This window comes from Pteronotus mesoamericanus, unplaced genomic scaffold (assembly GCF_021234165.1).
Source record: "Pteronotus mesoamericanus isolate MK-2021 breed Mesoamerican mustached bat unplaced genomic scaffold, CSHL_Meso_final contig_33, whole genome shotgun sequence".
Lineage (NCBI taxonomy): Eukaryota > Metazoa > Chordata > Mammalia > Chiroptera > Mormoopidae > Pteronotus > Pteronotus mesoamericanus.
This window is the reverse complement of record NW_026555135.1, coordinates 45739-72755: the sequence shown is the minus strand read 5'-3', so window position 1 is coordinate 72755 and position 27017 is coordinate 45739. Positions and strand designations below refer to the sequence as shown.

Genomic DNA, 27017 nt, shown 5'->3' with positions numbered 1-27017 from the left:
TGATGGACACTTAGGTTATTCCCATATCTTGGCTAATATAAATAATGTTGCAATGAATATAGGGGTGCATATTTTTTTTCATGTTTGTGGTTTTTTTTTTCAAGATTTTTAAAATTTATTTTAGAGAGAGGGAATGGGAGAAAAAAGGAGAGAAACATCAACAGGTTGCTTTCCACATGCGCCCAGGTGGGGGACCAAAGCCAAAATCCAGTCATATGTCCTGACCGGGAGTCAACTGATCACCTTTTGCTTTGCGGGTCAGTGCCCAGCCAACTGAGCGACACCAGTTAGAGCTCGAATTAGTGTTTCCGTACTCTTCAGATACCTACCCAGATGAAGAATTGCTGGTCCATATAGTAGTTTTATTCTTTATTTTTTGAGGAATATCCACATTGTTTCCTGTAGTGGCTGTACTTATTTACAATCCCACTAACATTTTTGCTCCACATCCTCATCAACACTGGTTTCTTGTCTTTTTGGTAATAGCCATCTAACAGGTGTTAGGTGATTGTAATTACACAAAAGTATAATGAACTGTCATATACTTGTCTCCCAGCTTCAACAATCAGTGTTTTCCCAGTCTTATTTTTAACCCCTTTCTTTTTAGGGGAAAAGGAGGAGTATTTTAATACAATCCCAGAAACTTACTCCAATTGATCAGGATTTTATTTTATTTTTTTATTTTTTAAGATTTTATTTATTTTTAGAGAGAAGGGAAGGGAGGGAGAAAGAGGAAAACACCAGTGTGTGGTTGCCTCTTGCGTACCTTCTACTGGGGACCAGACCTGCACCCCAGGCATGTACCCTGACTGGGAATCGAGCCAGGAACCCTTTGGTTTGCTGGCCAGCACTCACTGAGCCACACCGGCCAGGGCTGATCAGGATTTCTAAAAAGCATAACTACAACCCTCAATCATACATAATAAAAATGACAATAGAGAACATCTTTAATGTGTGTTCTGACCTCTTAAAGTATTGTACATTTAGGTAATTGGTTTTTTAAACTAATAATTCCCATGTGTCAGCTTTGGGGTGGTGGTTTGTTTTTTTTCCTCTGAAATATTTCCCATTATAGAATTATGGAATTAGGATCTCTGGAGTTGGAACCTGAATATATGTATTTTGAAAGCACTTCCCAGGTCATTCTGATGCGCTCCCTAAATTTAGGGCCATTCATATCAGTGACTCTGGAGCATATGATGTGTGGAAAGACTTTTAACACTTTAATTTCGATGATTTTACTTTTGTATTAGGTTGGCCAAAAAGTCTGTGTGGTTTTTATTTCTGTAAAATAAAAGACATTTTTCATTTTCACCAATAACTTTATTGCTTTGAGTACTTTGGGTATGTTAGCTATCTCCCGTGTGGTATATAACATTGAGTGTTCTCAGTTAATATCTCGATTTTGATCACTATCAGTTTCAACTGGTCATCTGACTGTGGAGCATCATCCAGTGACAGATCTCCAGCACAAAACTTCAAAAACCACTTTTGACATGTTTGAACAGTCACAGCAGCTTCACTCACTCCACAAGTCTTTTTGTGTTTTCAGTTGTGTTTTTACCCTTCTTGAAATAATAAAGCATAATATGCAGAAAAGATTATGTATTTTTTCCATCTTCAATATTAAAACGGCTATACAAAAATTCACCAATTTTGATTTTTTTTTTAAATGCACAGTAATGTGACAGTTGTCACAATACAATCTAAAAAAATTGTTCTGAATGAAGTTAAAGACAACTAAGTACTGCTAGAACCATCTTATGGGAAGAAAACAAATGAACTTTTTGGCCAATCCAATATGTAACTCATAGTCACTAGTTAGCTTGGCACTCTTTTTTAACGTACATAGCAATAACTTTTATTTAAGTTGCACCTTTTTACTTCGCTTTCTTACTTTACCCGGGGACAATAAATAAAATGTGGCTTAATTTTAACTATAATTTGTAGTCTGATGGAATTTTGAAAAAATAGTTTAGATCAATGGTCATATCCAAATGCAGAATTTTAACAAATAGTAATATTCTCTCTCATTGTGTCACCTGATTTAAACATTACCTGAATTTGGATTTTCAGATACTGGCTTTGGCAGTACTAGTGGAGGGGCATTTGGAACATCTGCATTTGGTTCTAGCAACAATACTGGAGGCCTGTTTGGAAATTCACAGACCAAACCAGGTAGGGGCTTTATTTGGAATAGAATTGATTTATTCATAGCTGATACATAACTTTACATAGTGGCTCTATGTGAAGTCTGTTTAACTGTTTTTTAACCCCTCTCCATCTCCCAGGAGGATTATTTGGCACGAGTTCCTTTAGCCAGCCAGCTACCTCCACAAGCACCGGCTTTGGGTTTGGCACATCAACAGGAACATCGAATAGCTTGTTTGGAACTGCAAGCACAGGGACCAGTCTTTTCTCATCCCAAAACAATGCTTTTGCACAAAATAAACCAACTGGCTTTGGTAGTAAGTAGGGCATCATTGGACATCTGCATCTAACAATTTGATTTGACTTTTGAATATGTTTTCTTTTTCCCTGTGTTCACACCCCGCCTACACACACTTTTTCTCCCTCCAGATGACAGAATTTCAAGAAAACTTCAAAATGTACTAACAGCTTAATAGATTGGAAAGGAGGGGGAAGAGATGTGCATCTCACAAGAATGGAAATCGGAGAAGCATTAGTATTTTAGGAATATGCAGAGGTAGAGGCACGATACAGAATGACCAGAGATAAGATGAAAAGCCAGATCAGAGTAGTGTCATCAGTATTAAGACAGGAGAATTTCCAGGAGTCATGTATGTAGTCAACAGTATTGAATGGCATGGGCACCGTCTTATCTTCATTTCACATTTGGTATGAAGAGACTGAAGCAGCAGTGACAAATATTGGTCACGACATGGTTATTCCTCCATTTCTTGCCCATGGCAGATATTTTTAACTGATAACCTTCTTTCTTTAGTCTAAATGTGGGCTGGGGATGCTTCTCTACACAGTGCTTTAGTTGAACAGATGTATTTAGTGAGTTGATGCCATTCCCAGCACAAGCAAATGGCAGAATGTTTAAGTTACCAAGCTATCAGTTGTTTACAAAGGAAAAGCTTTTGTAGGGATGTTGAAATTTTTAACCATAACAGTATAAAATGCAATCTAAAGTGCTAATTCAAAAAAGGTGTACCTATTTACTTTAAACTATATATTAGAACATAATTTTAAAAAAAGAAATAGTTCGCCAGTGAAAATCACATTCTTTTTAATTTGGTAATTAGGATGTCACATAATATTAAATAGTATTGGCAGAAGACTTCATTGCCTGCTGACATTTCTGGGTCTATATAACTTATTTAGAAATAGTATCATATTTTGAAAAATACATTCCTTAGATAACAGTTAAATTCACTTTTATGTAATTTTAAAAGTCAGCTTTTTGGAAAATGAAACTAGTTTTTTTGTTTTTTTAATAAAATGATCAGCATGCCTACTAATTTTTCTAAATTATTTTTCTGTGTGAAATTTTGCATTAACCTGTGCTTGGTCGCCATACTAGGACCATTTGTGTTTAAGTCTGTTGTGATAAGATGTTTTCCGAAGTACAAGCTCATTTAGCATTAGTCTTGCTAAGAAAGGAGGAAAGAGATAAAATTTATGATGAAACAAAATACTGTTTCTTTTAACTTGTCTTCCAACTATGTACTAAAGGGCTTCATAGAAACTTAGTGGCTGTAGAATTTAGATTTTGTGTCACTTTGAAGTTGTGAGCCTAGAATTGTGTGTGTGTGTGTGTGTGTGTGTGTGTGTGTGTGTGTATGAAATACCTGTTCGAAGATACTTAGTAGTGGAAAAGATAAATTTGAAAGAGAAAATTTGAGGTTGTGAAAGTACTGCTGCTCTAGTGCCACAGCTCAGTTCCATCTTATGTTCTTTACTGTTACCGTCTAATTTTTCTTTCTAATTTATAGATTTTGGAACAAGTACTAGCAGTGGGGGACTTTTTGGAACTACAAATACCACCTCTAATCCTTTTGGTAGCACATCTGGCTCCCTTTTTGGGCCCAGTAGTTTTACAGCTGCTCCTACTGGGACTACTATTAAATTTAATGTAAGTATTTTCTTCCAATGTTTGTGGAACTTCTCTCCCACTTGTATATTTATTTGCAGGGTGAATCATAAAATTTCTCCTTGTTTCAGTTATGCACAGCTTAGCCTCATTTTTCCTGAAAGATGTGTTAAGAACAAAATCTCTAATTGTATAGAAGAAAGGAAAAGTCTTATCCAGATTATAATGCATATTTGAATTATACTCAACCCAGTCAACTTCGTATTCACAATATTGATTGTAATAGCTTGTATAAGGTTGAACTTGTACTGTGTGCACAATTTGGCCTTTGAATGGTCAACCATTTTTTACAGAAATAAGGAATATGGGGGCAAACTATAGGAAAATAAGGCCTCTTTAAGGAGATAAATGGAATAACTCATTAATATTGAACTTTTGTTGATGAAATGACAAAATGGGGCAATAGAATTTTGTTTTTTCTTGGGGCTTTTTGAGAAGAGTTGGGTAGAGGATTAGAGTGGAGGCTGTTTAAAAAATATATAGAATACCACTTGATCTAAGATACACCTGATGTAATTGGTTGGGAGAGACTTAGGATAGGCTGGCGACAGTTAGCCTAATGGCAAAAATAGGGCTTGAGAAAACTTCTAGTTAAAACTTGAGAAATTGAAGAAAAAAACTAGAGAAAGTGAAGAAAACTTTCTCAAGTGAAGAAAGCTTCAGAAAGTGAAGAATTTTTCAGGCAAGGTGGTAAATTCATAATACTGAATTTAGAATTTGGAATTTAAAATAAAATTAAACAATAGTGAAAAATATTATGTGTTTCTTAGAAAGTACAATAATTGAGAAAACTGATATAAGTAGGAATCTTTAGTTTCTTATTGTGCTTTTTTTCCTCTTAAAAGTTGTAGGGGAAGAAACCAGGCTTCCATTATTTCTTAAATGTAACAACAGTTACTAATCTGACACTTTAGAGCAGAAAAAGAGGTTTAAATGTATATATTAGGCAAAATGGATAAAGCCTGTTTTATATATAATATTAAGTATATTTTGGTAGATAATTAGATAGCTTGGTTATGGGATTAATCTTTGGGTTTGTCATGACTATTACTGACTTATTAAACATAAAATCTTGATGTAGGAAGAGAACAAAATACAGTGTAATTAATGAAGCACCCTTGAAACCATCTTGAATAGTAAAAGACCTAGTGGACTAGTTAGAGAGTTCAGTGGTTGCAGAACTGTGTTTGTGAGAGTAAGGATATAAAGCTTGGATTTACACATTTAATTTAGACTTTAAAATTTACCTTTATGTTCCTTTGCAGCCTCTAACTGGTACCGATACTATGGTTAAAGCTGGAGTTAGTACTAACATCAGTACCAAGCACCAGTGTATTACTGCTATGAAAGAATATGAAAGCAAGTCACTAGAGGTCAGTAAAATGCAATACAGAATATCAGTGTAACCTTTGATTGTATTGGAAAGCAGCTTTTGAAAATGTTTTTGTTATTTTTAGGACCATGTGGTTCACATTGTGTTTATGTAAAAGAAAACAACTAATGATCAAATTATTTTTAAGTTAACGTAGTATTTATAGGTGTGTATTGTTTTAGGCAGGAATAATATTCAGATTGTACCAGCGTAATTCTAATAGTGTATTTGGATTGGATGTCGCCCACACTGCATTGTGTGCACTTAAACTTAACATGTGTTTTTTTAAAAACTTATGCAAAGTTGTAAGTATACAACATAGTAAGTTTTCATTAAGTAAACACACTCATGTAACCAGGATCTAAAGGCACAGCATTATCAGCATCCCTAATGTCCTCACCCCCCAGTCAGAACCCGCCCCTTCCAAAGGTAACCACTATCCTGGATACCCATGTTTTGCCTATTTGTACATACAGATGGAATCTTGCATTATGTATTCTTTTCTTTTTTTTTTTTTTTTAAGAAACGTATATTTTATTTTTTTAAGATTTTATTTATTTTCGGAGAGGAGAAGGGAAGGGGAAAGAGAGGTAGAGAAACATCATTTGGTTGCCTCTTGTTTGCCCCTAAATGGGGACCTGGCCCACAACCCAGGCATATGGCCTGACAGGGAATCAAATTGGCAACCTTTTGGTTCACAGGCCGGTGTTCAGTACACTGAGCCGTATCAGCCAGGGCACATTATGTATTCTTAAGTCTGTTTTTCATCATTGAGATCATCCATGTAGTGTGTTTACTTGCATTGCTGTGTAAGTACTTCTTTGTACATTTTGATTGTCACCCCTAATTGTAGCTGTTGCTTCTTCCTATATTATTGGAGAGTGCAGAAACACCCTGGCTTGTGAGACAAAACTATTAAACTCTATCTCTTCTTTCCTTAAATTTTCTGAACTCTCTAGAATCCTGTCTTTTAATCAGCTAATTTTTATATTCGGAGTGAGAGTAGACGAGATCATTATACTAAATAATAAAGAGCATTGTACCAAAGGGAAGTATTATCCTCAGCTCTTTCCCCAGCTTCCTGCATCATTTTAATAAACCCATCTCACTTCTGTCAGCCATTACCGTTCTGTGGCCTATTTGCAAAGTAGATGCACTGAATAAAGTCTGACAGACATTCTAGGGTCTTTTTATTGAACGGGAAGCACTATTAAATACAATTCATGTGTACTGTGCTTCCTCTTGGCACATTTAATTCGCTGAGTTCATACAAGCAGGTGAAAACATTATTAAATGGAACAGATGGGACAAAAACAAGGAGAACCTTTTAGCAAAGAGGGCATGCTAACTAGTGGTTAGTAAGCTGTTGACTTTGGAAAAAAGTTAAAAGAAAAAAGCAGGGAAAAAGAAATTGTGTATTTCATGAATGAACATGTACAGTTTACCACTGGGAGGAGATGACTTTTTGTCAGGTGAATCTGCAAGTGATTCTTACTGATGTTGATATTCATTGTCTGTAGCTTTATGTCCCAGCCTTATATTTAGAGCTAATGCCAGTTGCACGTCTAGTTTTGAGTGCAGTAAAATAGATTCAGCAAATCACAGTGTTTTTCATCCTTTTCCAGTATTGTAGCAACAATATATATCAACTTTTCCTGAATATTGCCTTTTTACTGGAATATGTTGTATGTTGACTAAAATCAGCTAGTAAAAAATATTGTTTATAAAAGAAAATTAAAATTGATAGATATGTCTATTTGCCTGTAGTGTTACAGTCTTTATGGTATGTATTTTAATGTCCACTATAAACTATTGAAAATGGTTTTTTATAATGATATTAAGTTAATGTTATTTGTAGTTTTTTGTTTTGCAGTAACGGTCCTTGTGTGATTACTTATGAGAACTTGAATACTAAATTGAAATATTCAGTCTCAAAATAAATTTTTTTGGCTGAATAGTAAGATTGGAAATATGTTTTCCCTCACTCTAGGAACTTCGTTTAGAGGATTATCAGGCTAACAGGAAAGGCCCACAGAACCAGGTGGGAGCGGGTACCACAACTGGACTGTTTGGGTCTTCTCCGGCCACCTCCAGTGCAACAGGACTCTTCAGCTCCTCTACCACTAATTCGGGCTTTGCATATGGTCAGAACAAAACAGGCTTTGGAACTAGTAAGTACTTGATATCATATTGGGCCATATTGAGGAGGGACAGGCACCTAAACTATAATTGTCATTTTGTTGTAAGTGCTATGGAAAAAATAATTCAGGGATGCTGGAGGAATAAGGAGTGCCTACTATGTATGCAGGGGTGGAGGAACATACAGTTTTAAATGAAGGTGGTTAATAAGGGCTTTATTGATAAGATAACATTTGAGCAGTGATCTATTTGAAGAAGGTGAAGGATATAGTTGTGCAGATTTCTGGGGAGGGAAACCTAGCAAGAGGAAACTGTAAATCTAAAGATCCTAAGTTTTTGCCAAGGAGTAGAGGACAAGGGGAAGTACTAGGGAATATAAGAACTATATGTTGTAGGACTTGTGGACCACTGTCAAGATTTGAATTGAGTCAGGAAGCTATTAAAGGGATTAGAAAGAGAAGTCATGAAATTATGAGTTGAAGGATTATTCTGAAGCCTGCTATTTTAAGAGTAGATTATAAGGCAACATGAGTGGAAACAGATCAATTAGAAACCTGTTGTTCTGTCTGCATGAGAGATGATGTGGCTTGAATGAGAATGGTGCTATGGAGATAGTAAAAATGTCAGATTGTGGACCCAGTTTGAATATAGAATTGAGGGGATTTGCTGATGGATTGATTTGATGTGGGATGTGAAAGAGGGAAGTCTAGAATGACTACTATTGCTTTATAAATATACTACTTTTGCAAAGGTTAATATATATATGAGATACAAAGTTCATGAAATACCAAAAAAAAAAAAAAAAAAAAATGGTGTGTAACCAAAGGTCTCTTCTTTCCCTCCCCAGCTACCAAGTTGGCCTCTGGAGAAATAAACAGAAGTTAGATTTTTTTCATAGCTTTCTAGAGGGATCTACACACGCACACTCACACAAATACACAAACACATTTAAGTGACATTTAACATTTCCTTCGATATTGGTATTCTGTGATTTAGTTTAGCCATATTCTTTAAGTACTTTGCATTACACCCTATGCTGAATATATTGATATAAAGAGAAAGCCTTTATTCTCAAGAAAAACTTAGTCTAACTAGGTTAAAATACAAACATAGACTTTGAGTGTAGCATGGTATCTTTTAAAATAGAAAAAAGCGGTGGGCTCAAGAAGGAAGGTTGCTTAGCCCAGCGAGGGTTCTTGCGATCAGAGTGTTATTGTAAGAATTAAAGTCTGAAGCAAATCTGGAATTAGATGAAAGAGAATGGGAATTGAAACAGTTATCCAGTTTGAGTAGGGTAATTGAGATATGTAATTAATATCATAAGACTAATGTTTAGTAACTAGATAATGTGAGGTTTAATGTTTTGTTTTGTTTTGTTCTCCACTTATTTTTTCTTTCCTTTATTTCTATTTCCTGAAAGGTACGACTGGATTTGGAACCAATCCAGGTGGTCTCTTTGGCCAACAGAATCAGCAAACTACCAGCCTCTTCAGCAAACCATTTGCCCAGGCCACAACCACCCAGAACACTGGCTTTTCCTTTGGCAATACCAGCACACTAGGACAGCCAAGCACCAACACCATGGTAAGGAAACAGGCCCATAATTAACTCTATGTCTTATTTATCAAGCTAATGAGGCTTCTAATCATGTCAAACCAGCAAGTTCTACCTGTACTGCATTTCTTAAGAATTGATAGAGTAAAGGGGAGAGAGCAAAATCTTTGAATAATTAAAGCCTAAATTCCAGTTTAGGTCCTACTCTGTACTCATTGAAAGGCTGTTGAGCAAGTCACTTATCTTTTCTGAGCATATTTTCTTATCACTAAGAGCTGCTTAGTGTGCCACAGTTTGCCATCCTGAAGCTATACCTTAGGACACTGACTCCAGTCATTCTATAGATTGTAGAAGAAAATATGTATAAATTACTAGCTGTATTTCAAAATATTCTTTTAGCTGGTTCCTTAAGCAGACTCAAGCAAAGAAGTTTAGTTGATTAAAATAAAGGGAGAACTAAACCTCAGAGCCATATTGGATAATTGCTACTTCTATGCAGAAAGTGAAAGAGAAAGTCTTTACATCATTACCAGTTTATTTCTAGGGACTCTTTTAGGGAAGTATAAAATTAAAGTTAATTTGAGGTAGCAATTTTTTTTTTAACTGGAATTCTTGGAATTTACTTGGTCTCTCTCTAATTTTAGTTGTGTTCAGAGTTTTATTAGAGATACTCTGCCTGATTAAAAAACAAATACAACTAGGCCACAAAATCATCAAAATACTAGCAAACCAAATTCAGTAACACATAAAGATTATACACCATGACCAAGTGGGATTTATCTCAGGAAAGTTGACTCAGCATATGACAGTGTAATAAGCCATAGAGAATAAAGAACAAAAACCACACAACACCTCAGTAGGTACAGAAAAAGTATTTGACACACTTTCATAATATAAACAATCAACAAAGAATAAAAGGGAATCCAGAATGGCCAGAACAGTCTTTAAAAAGAAGAAAGTTAGAAGACTTAAACTTCTTAATTTTAAAACATACTGTAAAGCAATAGTAATCAAGACTGTGTGGTACAGGCATAAGGTTATACACATAAATCAGTGGAATAGAACTGAGAGTCCAGAAATAAACCTTCACATTTGATTTTCAAAAGTACCAAAATAGCCCTGGCTGGTGTGGCTCAAGTGGATCGAGCACTGGACTGCGAAGCAAAGGGTCACCTGTTTGCTTCCCAGTCAGGGCACATGACTTGGTTGCTGGCCAGGTCTCCAATAGGGGGTGCGTGAGAGACAGCCATACATTGATATTTCTCTCCTTCTCTCCCTTCCTTCCCCTCTCTCTAAAAATAAATAATTTTTTTTTAAAGAGTACCAAAATAATTCAATGAGGAAAAATAATCTTTTCAACAAATAGTGTTGGGACAACTGATTTTCCCTGTGCAAAAGAATGAGATTGGACTTTATTCACACCATTGTGGTAACTATAAAAATTAACTCAAATAGATCAAATACTTAAATATGAGCGTTAAAATATAAAACTCTTAGAAGAAAACGAGTTAGGTAGTGGTTTATTAGCTATGATGCCAAAAGCAAAAGCAGCAAAAGGAAAAATTGATTGGGCTTTATCGAAATGAAAAACTTGTGGGCACTGGTCAGTGTGGCTCAGTTAGTGGGAACATTCTGCCATAGACCAAAGAGTCAAGGGTTCAATTCCCAGTCAAGGCACAAGCCTGGGTTGCAGATTAGGTCCTGATCAGGGCGCGTACAAGAGGTGACAGATCGATATTTCTCTCTCATGTTAATGTTTCTCACATCCGTTGTTCTCTCCCTCTCTCCTCCTCCTCCCTTCCCCTCTCTCTAAAATCAATGAGCATGTCCTCTGGTGAGGGTAAAAAAAATAAAAAAAAATAACTTGTGGATTAAAGGTATACCATAACGAAAGCAAAAAGAATACCTGCAGATGGGAGAAAATATTTGCAAGTCATATATCTTATAAAAGACTTATATCCAGAATGTATAAAGAACATATAAAGAATGCTTTTAATTCAATAACTCAATAACCTATTAAAAAATGGCCAAAGTGAAAAAATTGGGCTAAAGACTTGATTAGATTATTTCTCCAAAGAAGATAAACAGTTAATAAGCACATGAAAAGATAACATCAGTAGTCATCAAGGAATCGCCTATGGAAACCACAATGAATTACCACTTCAAATCCACTGGAAAGGCTATAAACAAAAAGGCAATAATAAGTGTTCTCAAGAATTTGGAGAAATTGGAACCCTCATATATGTAACCACTTTGGAAAACAGTTTGGTGCTTTCCTCAGAATTTTAAACAGGATTACCATATATACCACAAATAAATACCAAGTTGTACACCTTAGTTTTTTCCCTAGAGAAATGAGAACAAAACTTGTACACAAACCTCTGTCATAATAGCCAAAAAATGGAAACAACCCAAATGTCCATCCATCAGTGCTTAATGGAAAAACAAATGTGATACACATAAAGTAGACTGTTACTTAGCCATAAAATGGGATGAAGCACTCTGATACATGCTCCAAATGGACCTTTAAACATGATAAGCAAGAGAAGCCATTTAATAAACACCACATTTTACATGGTTCTATTACATGAAATGTTCAGAATGGACAAATCCATGGAAACAGAAAATAAATTAGTTGTTGTTTACCTAGGAATGGGGAGTGACTGCCAGGATTTCTTTTTATAGTTATAAAAATGTTCTAAATTTAGAGAGTAAGGATGGTTGTGCAACTGTGAACATACTAAGGTTTGATTAGTTCCACAGTGTCTGCTACCAGAGCAGAAGGAACATCGTGCTGCAGTTGCTAGTGATGCTGGAAGGACTGTGTGAGGTGCCAAGGTCCTCCTTGAGGGAGACTGATGTGTCATTGTCCTATGTACAGTGTTTCTTGTATCTTCAATAAATGTGTCTTTTCCACATTACATGGCTGGATACTTCCTGGACATACCTAATACAAAAAACAATTGAATAGTCCACTTTAAATGAGTAATAATTTACTTTTTATTATATTTTTTCTATTATCATTTATCCTACTTTTACCCTCTTCCACCTCAACCTACCCCCCTAACGAAACTGTTTAAGAACACTACTTCGAATTCTCAGTTCAGCAGTAGTCCATTAGTGCCATGTATTTCTTTTGTTAACTAACACATAAGTAAAATATCTTCTTAAAGACTGGATGATATGAACTTCGCTTATTTGAAATCTGGTCCTGACACTCAGTTGCTGTAACATTGGGCACTTTTTTTTTCTTTTTTAATTCTCACCTGAGAATATGTTTATTGATTTGAGAGAAAGAGACATCAATGTGAGAGAGGATCAGTTGCTTTCCATATGTGTGCCCCAGCCAAGGACCAAACCCTCGACCTGGGTACATGCCCTGACTGGGATTTGAACCCACAACCTTTTTTTTTTTTTGGTATGCCAGACAATACTCCAACCAGCAGAGCACCCAGCTAGGACATTGGCAGATTTTTAACTACTCTGAGCTTTATTTTCTTCTGGAAAATGGCCCTGCTTTTTAGGATTGTGAAGAAAAATGCTCTTTGTAAAATACTAAGCATAGTAACTGTCGCATAAACTTTAAAAAATGGCAAGTATTATTAATCTACGGCTCTTAAAGAAAACTGACTACTGTAGGACACCTTTTAATCGAGATTACCTTTTGCAGGGTTTATTTGGAGTGACCCAAGCTTCACAGCCTGGAGGTCTTTTTGGGACAGCTACAAACACCAGCACCGGGACAGCATTTGGAACAGGAACAAGTCTCTTTGGGCAGACCAATACTGCATTTGGTACTGTTGGTTCGGTAGGTATTTACATTTGATTATAATATACTAAAGGAATTTCTAAGAAAGATTTGACTCTCATTTAAGTATTTTATTGAGTATAATGTATCATTTGATACTGATAGTAACTAAAAATTATTTGATGCAAATTAAAATAACTAGGTAATTTCCATAAATTTTTTAACCCTGTCTAACCTGTTTTGAGTGACAAGTTGATAAGATATTTAAGAATTACATATTTTTGGTGTTGATCAAGTTGCTAAAATTGTTGGCATTTTCACAGTTCTCATACTGTTGGAGGCCTAACTGAATTATTTTCCTTAAGTCATTTAAGTAAAAAAATTACCACACATCATTCTCCTGATTCATATGATTGGGGATATTTAAAAATTCTCAGGTAAGACATGGCTCAGTGTCTGTACAAGAGGGAAAGGTTTAAAATCATGGAATGTACTTGACCTAAAAACAATAGTAAATTCTATGTTACCACTTAAACTGTATGAGAATTAGTATGAAGCACTCAATCTGTACTATGTACCCATTTTAAGTTTTGAACATGGTGTTCTGTTTTTGTGGAGATTGAAATCTGTTACTTCTTAACTTTGTGTAACTATTTGAGGTGAAAAATTGAGAAAATTATATAATGCCTCCAAAAGTTATTTTTAAATAACCTTATTGGGATATAATCCACATGCCATACAATTAACCCTGTTAAAATTTACAATTCATTGGCTTTTATTACATTTACAGAGTGTGCAAGTGTCGCAATAGTTAATTTTAGAACACATTTATCACCCTAAAAAGAAACCTCATACTCATCACTTCCCATTACCCCCAGTTACCTCAGGCCTACTTTCTGGCTATGGATTTACCTATTTTGGACATTTCATATAATGAAATCATATAATGTGTGGTTTGTGTGACTGATTTCTTTCACTTAACATAATGTTTTGAAGGTTCATGTTATAGTGTGTTTAAATTTGTTATTGTAATTGTTTCTACTGACTATTTAAATACATGATACACATCTGTTACCAGGTTAAAAACAATATTTGGTTCCCTTGTTATTTTTTTTCCTCAACTCACTGATGTACTGTGTTTGCTGAGGGGGTTCCATTAACCTCTCACGTCTAGGAGCATTCTGTATTCATAAAGTTAACCTTGCTCAGATTAGTTTATTTTTCTGCTAGTCTTTATTCATCCTCTTCCTGTCATTTTATAAAAATAATGCCATCTCTTGTTTACTTCACATCCAGTCTCACTCAAGGGAACCTCTGTTTACTGTTTGGAATGTATCTTTATACTAAAAATTTTCTTGTATTCCGTTCTTTTTAGACCCTGTTTGGCAATAACAAGCTTACTACATTTGGAACCAGCACAACCAGTGCTCCTTCGTTTGGTACAACCAGTGGCGGGCTCTTTGGTAACAAACCAACCCTGACTTTAGGAACCAATACAAACACTTCCAATTTTGGTACATATAATAAGCAGGTTTGGCTCTCTTAAAGTTATACTGACTATACCACACATCATTCTCCTGATTCATATGATTGGGGATATTTAAAAATTCTCAGGTAAGACATGGCTCAGTGTCTGTACAAGAGGGAAAGGTTTAAAATCATGGACATGGGTTGAGATACGTAGAAGAGATATTAAATTTCCTTTCCTCATTCATATTCTTTTGAACTCCCTGCTTTGGATAAAACGGGCCATTCGGCATATGCAGCAGTGCTTTGCAGAAAAGTTGGTTCTCTAATGGAGATAGATTTTTTTTCAAAATAAGGAAACACTGGCTTTGAATTACTTCACCAGTAGTTAAGAAACTAACAATGAAACATACGTGGTTGAGATAACATTCTGTTAGGACAGGTTTCAAACAGGGAAGTAGTGCACAGGTAAGATTTCATGATTCTTTTTTTAAAATGTTTTTTGTTATTGTTTTGTTTTTGTTGTTTTTTGAGATTTCATCATTCTTCCTGAAAGTTGAGACCTTTTTGATTTTGCAGATTATTTGGTTTTCTTATAGTTGGCAAAAGCTTCATTTTTGAGTACCTGTTGAGAAACATAGATAAGATTGAACAGTAATTGACAAAACAAAGCCCTAAACTAACTCTGGAAAAATAAAAACCCATTTAATGGAAATATTATATTATGCTTTCCATAACTACCCAATTAAGTTCAAACAAATTCAACATTAACTGTGTTAAATTAGATATGGAAAGTTCATTTAATCACCAAATGAAGTAGTGGTTTAAATATTTGTTAAGGATTTCAGATACATCATCAGGTACTGAATAGCTAGTGGGAAATGAGTGTAAAGACATGGTTATTTGCCATAGGTCAGTAGTCACACAGATTTTCAGTGAGGATCTTTTAATGTACAAGAGAAAGATACTACCTTAAGCATCCACTGGAAGGTTATATGTTTCCGCAGAAATGTGAACTATGTGAAGGAGATAGATAGGTCCTTGTCTGGTACCAGTTCCTAAATTTATGTATTCCGTTCGATTTCTATAACTCCTTTTTTGTTGTGTTGCTTGATCACTCCTATAATTATTTGTGGTTGTACTCGATGAAAGAAAGGTTCTGAAGCAGTAGACTTGTTTAGCATGGACATTATTTTGTGTGGTTTTTTGTTTATTGAAGAAAAGGTTTGTTTTTTTTAATTTATATTTAGAGAGAAGGGAAGCTAGGGAGAAAGAAAGGGAGAGAAATATTGATGTGCTAGAGAAACACCAATCAATCGCCTCTTGCCCATCCTGGGGCCCTGGACCACAATCCAAGCACGTGCCATGCCAGGGAACTGAACCAGTGACCTTTCTGTTTGTGAGAGGACTCCCAATCCTCTGAGGCACACTAGTCAGGGCTATGTAGTTGTTTTTGTGTACAAAATTAATATGGGAAAGATACTGGGTTGGCCAAATAGTTCGTTTGGTAGCATTTAGTGTTCTTTAACTTCATTAGAAATGTTTGTTAGATTGTATTGTGACAGTTTTCATATCAGTGTGCATTTTTCTTTTTTTTCTTTCTTTTTTTTTTCCTTAGAGTGGGAGGGAGAAAGAGAAGAGAGGAACGTCAATGCCTGGTTGCCCTTCTCACACCCCCAGCTGGGGACTGGCCTGCAATCCAGGCATGTTTCCCAGCTGGGCATCAAACCAGCAACCCTTTGACTCACAGGCTGGCACTCAATCCACTGAGCCACACCAGCCAGGGCTCAGTATGCATTTAAAAAAAAAAGAAAACATCACCCTGGCTGGTATGGCTCAGTGGATTGAGTGCTGTCCTGCGAACTTAAAGGTCACCAGTTCAGTTCCCAGTTAGGGCACATGCCTGGGTTGTGGGCCAGGTCTCCAGTTGAGGGTGTGTATGAGAGGCAACCAGTTGGTGTTCCCCTCACACATTGATGTTTCTTGCCCTTTCTTTCTCTCTCCCTTCTGCGCTCTCTAAAAATAAATAAAAACATTTAAAAAAATAAACATCTAAATTGCTGAATTTTTATGTAACCATTTTATTATTGAAGATGGAAGAAAATATGCAACATTTTCAGCATATTATGCTTTATTATTTCAAGAAAGGTAACACAACTGAAACACAAACAAAAGATTTGTGGAGTGTATGGAGTAGGTGCTGTGACTGATCAAATGTGTCAAAAATGGTTTGCGAAGTTCTGTGCTGAAGATTTGTCAGTGGATGAAGCTCAGTGGTTGGGTAAACCAGTTGGAGTTGATAGTGATCAAACTGAGACATTGAGAACAGTCAATGTTTTACCACGCAGGAGAGAGCTGACAAACTCAGAATATCCAAATCAATGAAGTTATTGGTGAAAATGAAAAATGTCTTTTATTTTATGGAAAACTGAAATACTTAAGCATTAAACCAATGTTTTTCAACCTTTTGTTTAAAGTAGTGTTATTCTTTCTTCCCCAAGGAGCCATTGTAGATTTTTTTTTGTACTCACCTTCTCATTCCATGAGATTTTAATAGTATATGTATACTGTGTATCTGTTTATGTACCCTATTAGGGAGGACCATGAACTATTGTATGATTTTGTTGTTAGACCACCCTCATTCCCACCCCCCAAGAATCAGTTTTTGCTTCTTTTGAAAATGCATGTGGTATTTTTGGTTTTTGGTGTGGGGTGGTTTTTTGTTTGTTTGTTTTTTAAGCTGACTTCATGTTCAGAATTAAATGTTACTTCTAAATTAGTTCTTGTGTAGGCTATACTTGATAAAATATGCTGGACTCCTGAATTATGTTTGCTGTTATTCCATGATTGCAGATTTCTGATTTGTTTGGAGATTTTTTTTGTTGTCTGTATGAACTCATATTTAGTGGTTTGAAAATGAACGGTCTCATCACTCTCTGATACAGCTCACTAGCTCACATGCTGAATTTGAAATGTCCTTAATATTTTTTTTTTTCAAAATCACTGTTGACCTAGTGTCTGGTAATTAGTAGGTGTCCACTAAAAGCTTGTTAAATGAATTAAAGAATGAATAAATGGGGCCCTAAGAGGAAGGATCCCCCGTAATTACAAGTTAGATGGGGGTTACAGGGTGGCAAGTTATTTTATATTCTTGGATGAACTTATTTCATTATTACCTTTGAGAGATCCAGATCCAAGTAAAGTTGTCTTTGATGTTCCTATTTTCTTGGGAAGCTGTCAACTTTGATTTTGTGGGCAGAGATACTCTTCTGATTGAGAAATAAGTCATATAACAAGTCTAGAAATGGAATAAGGTCATACCAGGATTTGGGGGCATCATTATGTCATTCTTAGGTGTTATGCAGTATGGGATTGTGTTTCATTCTGGTAGTGATTAATCCACAGTGTTGAAGGTTGGAATACCTGCTACAATTAATTGGTGTTGCCAGACCCCTCAGTCCTTCTTTAGAGCAGCAGTCCCCAACCTTTTTGGCACCAGGGAACAGTTTCCTGGAAGACAGTTTTTCCACTGCATGGGGTTGGTGGGGTTTATATATACAAATAGTTAAGCTATTTGTATATATAAACATCTTTTTTTAAGCTGGTTGTAAGTTTTAAAAGATTTTGTTTATTTTTTAAAGATTTTATTTATTTATTTATTTTGTTGGGGGCGGGGAGAAACATCGATTGGTTGCCTCTTGCACACCCCCATTTGGAGACCTGGCCTGCAACCCAGGCATGTGTCCTGACTGGGAACCGAACCAGCTACCTTTTGGGTCACAGGGCAACACCCAACTTACTGAGCTTTAAGCTGATTTTTAAAAAATTGATTTGAGAGAAAGAGAGAGAGAGATCAATTTGTTGTTCTTCTTATTTTTGCTTTCATTGGATACTTCTCATATGTGCCCTGACCAGCAACCAAACCTACAACCTTGGCTCTTAATCAGCTGAGCTACCTGGCCATGGCTAAGCTGATTATTTTTGGAGTGTAATTATGAGTTTCAAATGTACAACGTAGTGATTCAGTATTTATATATATGATCATCACAGTAAGTCCAACTAATATCTGTCACCACATATAGTTAAAAAATTCCCTTTTCTTATGATTAGACCCTTTATGATTTACTCTCAACTTTCAAACTTTCAACCTACTGAAATTTACAACTTTCAAATATGCAGTACAATATTAACTATAGTCACCGTGCTGTATATATATCCATGACTTATTCTATAACCAGAAGTTTGTACCTTTTAACCCCCCCTTAATCTGTTTCACCTATCCCCTCATCCCCTGCCTCTAACAACCTCTGATCTGTTCTCTGTGTCTATGAGCTCATTTTTTAAAACATTTTATTTATTTATTTTTAGAGAGAGGGAAGGGAGAGAGAAAGAAAGGGAGAGAAACATCGATGTGTGGTTGCCTCTTTTGTGCCCCCTGCTGGGGACCTGGCCCACAACCCAGGCATGTGCCCTGACTGGGAGTTGAAATAGCAACCCTTTGGTTTGCAGGCCAGCCCCCAACCACTGAGCCACACCAGCCGGGGCATGTTGTTGCTTTGTCTTTTGTTTTTGTTTGTTTATTTTTATTTTTAATTGGTTTTTAGAGAGGAAGGGAGACATTGATTTTTGTTTCATTTATTTAAGCATTCATTGATGCTTTTTTTTTTTTCTTTTTAAATCCTCACCCGAGGATATGTATATTGATTTTAGAAAGAGAGGAAGAGAGAAACATCAATTGGTTGCCTCCCGTACACACTCCAACTGGGGATTGAACTTGCAACCTGGGTATGTGCCCTGACCTGGGATCAAACCCGCAACCCTTTAGGTGTGCAGGACGATGCTCTAACCAACTGAGCCACCCAGCCCAGGCCATTGGTTGATTCTTATATGTACCCTGACTGAGGATTGAACCTGTAACCTTAGTGTATTAGGATGACTCTGACTTAGTTACCTGAGCAGAGCTTATTTTTGTTTTGTTTTTTTAGATTCCACATATAAGTGAGATCCTATGGTATTTGTATTTTTCCAACTTATTTTACTTAGTGTAATGCCCTCAAATTTTATCATGTTGCTGAAGGCCAGGTTTCATTGTATTTTTATGTCTGAATAATATTCCATTACATATACACATACCACTTTTTCTTTCTTTTTTTAAAAAAAGATTTTATTTTTATTTATTTTTAGAGAGAGGATAAGGGAGGGAGAAAGGGAGAGAAACAATGATGTGCAAGAGAAATACCAATCAGCTGCTTCCGGCGTGCCCCCAACCTGAGGCCTGGCCTGCAACCCACCTGTGTGCCCCCACTGAGGATTTCACCGGATACCCTTCGCTTTGCAGGACCACACCCAACCCATTGAGTCACACCAATCAGGGTCACACCACATTTTCTTTATCCATTAATCCATCGATGGACAATTAGGTTGTTTCCATATCCTAGCTATTAGTTAATAATGAAAATAGGGGTGTATATATTTTTTTGTTAGTTTTTGGGGTTTTTTTTAATAAGTAATCAGAAGTGTAATGGCCAGGGTGTATGGCACTTCTATTTTTAATGTTTTGAGGAACGTTGATACTGATTTCCATAGTGGCTACACCATGCATTTTCACCAACGGCACACAGGGTTCCCTTTCTTCCACAGCCTCGCCAACACTTGCTTGTCTTTTTTTTTTAAGATTTTATTTATTTATTTTTAGAGAGGGGAAAGGGAGTGAGAAAAATGTTGACATGAGAGAGAAACGTTGATTGGTTGCCTCCCATATGTGCCCTGTCTAGGGACCAAATCTGCAACCCAGGCACGTGGCCTGACCTGGCATCTAACTGGCAACCTTTTGTTTTGCAGGACAGTGCCCAACTCAGCCACACTGGTCAGGGTTGTTTCTTGTCTTTTTGATGATGGCCATTCTAACAGGCATGAAGTGATAATTCATGTGGTTTTTATTCACATTTCCCTCATGAGTAGTGACGTTGAGCACCTTTTTGAGTACCTGTTGGCCATCTGTATATCTTTGGAATTATGTCTCTTCAGGTCTCTGCCCATTTTTTTTTTTTTTTAAAGATTTTATCTATCTATTTTTAGAGAGAGGGGAACAAAGAAGGAGAGGGAGAGACATCAATGTGTGAGAGAAACAGTGATCAGTTGCCCTCCCCATTGCCCCTAGGGGACTGGGCCTGCAACCCAGGCATATGCCCCAGTGGGGAATTGAACCAGCGACCTTTCGCTTTGCAGGACATTGCCCAACCCACTGAGCCAGTCTGTTCAGGGCTCTGCCCATTTTTTTAATCAGATTATTTTTTTTTTTTGCTGTTGAGTTGACTGTTCTATATATCTATATCTATATCTATATGAATGATATTAACCTTTTCTTATATGTATGATTTTTAAACATTTTCTCCCTTTCCATAGGTTTCCTTTTCATTTTATTAATGGTTTCCTTTGCTGTATAGACGCTTTTTAGTTTGGTGTAGTCCCACTTGATTATTTTTGCTTTTTGTGTCAGATGCAAAAAATCAACAACAAGGCAGATGTCAGGGAAATTACCACTTATGTGTTCCTAAAGAATTAGCTGCTTTCAGACCTTATATATAAGTCTCTAATCCATTTTGTGTATAATGTAAGATAGTGGTCCATTTTGATTCTTTTGCATGTGGCTGTCAATACCATTCATTGTATAGACTATCCTTTCTCCATTGTATATTCTTGACTCTTCTATCATAAATCGACCATTAGTTAATTATCTTTAATTTTAATTTTAAAAATTGTTTTGAAATAACAGTTGATAAACATTTGTCAGTAAGAATCTGAGGAAATGTGTGGTATAAGCAGTGTAAGTTGGGACTTAACTTCCCTCTTGTTGGTTTGAGGTATATCACAAATATTTTCTTTTCTGCTGTTTATGGGGATAGATGGTCCTTTCTGGTTAAATTTTAACTCAAAAAGAAAAACTATCCCCAAGTACATTTTTTTTAAAGAATTGATTGTGCTTGAGTAGGCCGTCCTGTGTTTTTGTGACAAAATTATTAATTAGCACAACTGAAAAGATTTAATAAATTTATGGATTACATGTATCGAGATTAAGTCAGATTACACGCTTGGATTTTTAAATGACATTAGAAATATGTTTTCGTACTGTTTAAATTCTTCAAGCTTTTTTCTCAATCTTTTTCATTGAAATAATAACCGAAATATTGACCAAAGTATAATATTCTTAGTAGTTGATACCATTATACATTTCAAGATACTCTCTTTGTTCTTTAAATCTTTTGTATTTGTTCCTCTCCATGATGTCTTTTAAAAAGACTTTCAAGTATTTTACAAACAGGGTTTGCTGGCTAGTAATTAATTCTTTTCCTGTTATCAAAAGAGATTAATAATATCTTGTTATGTAGCTCCAAAAAAGAGTGCAAAAACATTATAGACATACCTGAACAAAAGAGAAATAACAGCAGTAGTGCGATGTAGGGTGTCTTTGTTCAGCAATCTGTGGACTTTGGAGATGGCATCAGGATTTTTCTAAAAGATGGGTCATAGTGAAGGAGGATGGTTCGTTAAACTCCCCATCATCTCTGAAACAATTCAAGAAAAGTTTATGAATGATTATCTTTTTAATATTTGCTAGCTGAGTCATTGAGTGCTCCTATGAGCTTAATGAGCATGACACCATTAAACCTTCTCATGTATGATCAGCCACACGTTATTATCCATACAAGGTCCATTTTTTCCTAAACAAAAGCTACTTTTAGAGATCATTATAGGTAATTTTCTCTTAGCAAGAACCTTTAGGTTCAGTGAAGTATCTTTATTTGTTGACAGTCTTATTTTTTAGTGAAAGTTAGGGGGAATGAGTTTTTCTTTTAATAATTAAATATAAAAAATAGGTTGAAGGCTTTTAAGTCTTATAAAGGAAATGTTTTCCAAGCTCGAGCACAATCGCTTTGCTTTTTAATATTGGCTATTATCTTATAATGAATTAGTATTTCAAGTCTGAAATATAATAGGATGACTGGTAGGGTCTGTTTATAGGCATCAAATCTGAACTTAAAAATTAAGTTTAGGATACCATTCAGGATATATAACTGAAAGAATCTAAAACTTAGGGTCAGACTGCTTCGTCTTAAATTCCCTTGTATAGGAAAATGAGAGTTGTGTTTAAAGTACAGTCCACTCATTCTTTTGTCTTTCTAGGTTTTGGCACAAATACCAGTGGGAATAGTATTTTTGGAAGTAAACCAGGACCTGGGACTCTGGGAACTGGGCTTGGTGCAGGATTTGGAACAGGTAAGGAACTGTACCATGAGATTTAAGGAAGTGATAATCTTGGGTTTCTAATTGCTGGAACTTAAGACTATGTTGATCATATGCTTGGAAATTAGACGTGTAGATTTTCATTTTCACAAATGGATTTATAAAACATTTGCAGCAGTTATGCTTTACCAGGTTTTAAAACATTGGCACATTTCTTTAGAGGCTGTGTGCTCCCTTTCTACAAATGTTTGTCCTCTGATAGTCCTGGCTATCTGGGATTTTCAGTATTTAATGTGAGACTTGTTAATACGGTGACATTTTTAACTTTTAAGTTTCCCATGTTACCTTTGTGACCGAGATTTGAGACATTTAACTGTCTATCAAGCAAGCTTTATTTACCCTAATAGTAAGAGCACATGCTGAAGTAATTAACATATAAATACTCTTGAGTTTTTGCAAGGTCTGTGCATACTTTTCAGTTCTTTTTACTGTGATACAGAGCTGAAATGTCACACCTTTGTGTCTGCTCTCGTTATTGACCCAGCTGTTTTAAACAATTGGAGGGTGGTGATGGTCATAAAATGAATGAGTTCTCCAGCATATAGAGTTCAACAAGGTTGCTCAAGTATAAGCATAGAGTTAATGCATACTTTCCCAATTCATCTGATTATGGGTTTGGCCATTTACTTGCAGTTTATTTCCATGTTCTCTGCTTTCACTTACCAGTTTTCTGCTGTCTTTGTTTTTATTATTTATCTCGCATCTTTTTTTTAATGGAACACCATTTTGTACTTAATGAACGGTTTCTTTTTTTCTTTTTTTAAATAAAAGATGTGCTTGTAAAAAAAAACTCAATACAGAAGTACTATGAAAAGTTCTATCTTTTAGCTGTGAAGTAATAGCTGTTGAAAGTTTGGTCTTGTCAGACCCCATTATATACATTTTTCAAACATGTACTTAAATATATACTATATACACATACATATTTAAACACATGTGTGTTATATATAGGCTTTTCTTTTGTTCTTATATGGAAACCATATTCTACATGAGTTTTTTTAAGCCAAATGATGAAATACATTAATTAGTTGGATGTACTATTTATGAAGAGGCCTACAACTAGCATTTTTAAAACATAAACTGGAATTTTTCAAAAACTGTTCTGCAAAGTTAAGTATTGTTTTATTTAACTTTGATTTACATACACAAGGTGGGGTAAAAGCAGGTTTACGGTTGTGAGTATACAAAACAGTTTCTTCTTGTATTATTTATTAATATATTATTTTCCATACAAACAACTGTAAACTACTTTTGCCCACCCCTGGATGAGTGTTATGGGTCTCAGTGTATTTCATGTTGCATGCTGTAGTCAAAGTGTTTCAAACTGGAATCAACTGCCATATATAGTACTCTGTTTCTTTTTTTTTCTTTTTTCTTTTTTTTCTATTTTCCATGGCATTTTGGGCATATAGTTTTTCTCTTGGTCAGTATGTATATAGGTCTAACTTATTCTTTAAATATAACTTATTTGGTATTTCATTGTATGTGCATACATACACCTAACACACAAATACATATATATGCCATAATTTATTTAATGTTTCCCCTTTTGAGGGATACTTGAGTTATATTTTATATTATTGGCAATGCAATAATGAAGATACTTGTGACATAATTTTGTGTGTTAGTATTATATAGAATTTATCCTTAGGATTGGAATTCTTTCAGAAGATAAACAGATACTGAATTTTGCTCAATCTCGCTAACAGTTTGCCTTCTAAAAAGAATACCAGTTTGCATTTTTGCTCATATTTGTATAAAAATGCTCATTTTCCATAACTTTTCCGTATTGTTGGACTTTTTCATCTTTACAGGCATGATAGTGAAAATTAGTATATTCTAATTTGTACTTCACTCGTTATTGGTGAAGGATATCCTTGTTTACTGGCCATTTGAATCCTTGAATTCCTTATTCCATAACATTTGATTATTGTTTTTAATTTATGTCTGAGAGTGCTTTATATATTTTGGCTATTAACTCTTTTTGGTTGTGTGACAGTTTCATTTGAGCCTTTAAACTTAACAGTGTAGAACTAAAAAGTTCTAATGTTTTGCACAATGTGATTCCTAAACTTAAGCAGAATGTATTGTCTGACATCAATGTTCTCTTCTAATCCCAGAGGAATATTAACTTTTGTGTGGGTAAATTAAGGGTTTTCCCCAAAGGTAGTTTTGTTATTAAAGATTTTATTTATTTATTTTTGGAGAGAGGGGCCGGGGAGAGGCATTGGTCTGTCACCTCTGGCACCCCCCCCCCCCTTTTGAGGACCTGGCCTGCAATCTAGGCATGTGCCCTAACCAGGAATCGAATTGATGGCCTTTTGGTTCCCAGGCAGGTGCTCAGTCCACTGAGCCACACCAGCCAGGGGCCCAAAGGTAGTTTCAATTCTAGACACTATAGTAACCGTAAGTCTAAGGCCTGGGTAAGACTCTAATGTCTGTCACAGGTATTTCCACTGAGTCTGTATTTCATTTCATTCATGTTATTGTCTTCTATAAGTTTTATTTTTATGTGGTCAAAATTGTCATTCTCTCCTTTTTGGCTTCTTGGTCTTGCAGATTATGATTAGCAGTGCCTTCTCTTACAATCTAAGATTATAAAATGTTCTATCACATTTTTTGTGATGCTATTGTCTTCTATTCCATAGTAATACATATCTCAGCCTTTTTATTAGTTTGACTATATATTTTTCTTAAAAAGTTCTACCTCACAGACAACGAATTACATTTTTATTATTGTTATATATTCCTCATTCATGCCTTGTTCCCATAAACTGAAAGCCAAATAGAATTAATAAAGAATTTTAAACCCCAACCTTAGCAGCAGGTCATGTAGGGAAACAGGAATTGTGAGGATCACCAAGCACATGCTCTTGGAATTCTTTGATGAGTACATCTGCTGAAGCAGATTTTTAGCTTTTAGAGGAATGTGTCTGGAGAATGCTGTATATAAACACCCATATTCATGAACTCTGCATTTCATGGTATCATAAGTAGAATAGAACTGTAGCATTGGGTTGTGTTTTTGAGGGGACACAAACTGAATAGGTATTCCTGTGCAGCTTCTTGTTTTGAGTGATGGAGATTCAAACTCATACCTCAACAGAAATAAATTTCCCTGTAACATAGGCCTTTGCCTACTTCATGAATAGTTGACTATAAAAATATAAAATGTACAAATACTAAGTTTTTTGTACACTTAGATTTAAGTGATCAAGTACTATAAAATATTTTATATTATCCTTTGGCATGTAATTTTTTTTTTTCTCCTGATGTGCTCAAACGAACACTAATTAAATCATGGATATATCAGTTTCTTCTTCATAGTGATATTAACTACCAGCATCATCAGTGGTATGCCATTTTCTTGGTAGTTACTTAGTAATAATATTAAGGAGTTTTAGTTCTTAAAATTTTCCGTGAAACAATAAGTTTAAGAGAACAGCTAGCAAAGTTGATGGTTATACCAAGACGTACACAGAAAAATCTACCCCATGCTAATAGATACCATAGATAAAGTTAAATTCTAAAATGTATCAGAAGATCTCCAAAGGAATATAATCATTTTCACTTTTCATGGAGTTTCTATGGTCACTTTTACCGTAGTGCTCCCCATATATCTTCCTTATGATTCCTACACCTAATCATAAATACAGCACATTTCTTAGATTGATATTACCATACATCAGAATGTTTCCAGTAAGTCCTTTCATTAAGCATAAAAAGTTATTTGTGCAAAATATAAGGCAGATCTGGATAAAATACATGTCTCCCTTGATAAACTATAACAGTATGCAGATCATTTTATGACAGTCCCTAACCAGGTCACTTGAACCTCCCAATGTCTTTATTCTTTTGTGGGGTATTGAAATAAAGTGATTTTTAGACCATTATCCAGGGCTGCTGCAAAGGTGAGGGAAATACTTACTCAGAACAGAAATTTTATATATTTGGATTTCATCCAAGTTTTTGTGTAGGGGTAAGGATTTGTTTGCCACCTGGAAATGTAAAGACTCCTGAAATTTGGCTGTTAACTATGTCCTTTGAGGGAGTAATATAATTTTAGTTTTTCTTGAAATTGTCACCAAATTTTAACAGTTAAAGTCTTAGTCCCTGTTCCAGAGTGGGGCTTTTTAAGATGAAATAATCCCATTGCTACATTGTTGTCGCTTTGTTGTTAATGAGATTGGGCAGTTAGGGAGTACTTTCTGTATTCATTAGTCATCATCACTATTTTATATTGTATGAATTTTCTGCGTATAAACTTTTTTTTTGGTTACGATTTCAAAGCAGTTCCCATTTGATATTTTTAA

The 27017-nt window shown here is 35.4% G+C and overlaps 1 protein-coding gene across 3 annotated transcripts in view; it reads left to right on the top strand.

The window, feature by feature from the left end:
* Positions 1–27017, top strand: part of NUP98 (nucleoporin 98 and 96 precursor) — a 76893-nt gene that overhangs the window by 18892 nt on the left and 30984 nt on the right. For 2 of the 3 annotated variants that reach the window (XM_054576192.1, XM_054576191.1), the window contains exons 3-11: positions 2077–2178; positions 2292–2468; positions 3963–4102; positions 5386–5493; positions 7483–7663; positions 9052–9215; positions 12856–12993; positions 14309–14447; positions 22585–22677. In XM_054576192.1, coding sequence (XP_054432167.1) covers positions 2077–2178; positions 2292–2468; positions 3963–4102; positions 5386–5493; positions 7483–7663; positions 9052–9215; positions 12856–12993; positions 14309–14447; positions 22585–22677 — 1242 coding nt within the window. The remainder of the gene's footprint in view (positions 1–2076; positions 2179–2291; positions 2469–3962; positions 4103–5385; positions 5494–7482; positions 7664–9051; positions 9216–12855; positions 12994–14308; positions 14448–22584; positions 22678–27017) is intronic. The other variant, XM_054576193.1, reaches the window with a different exon arrangement.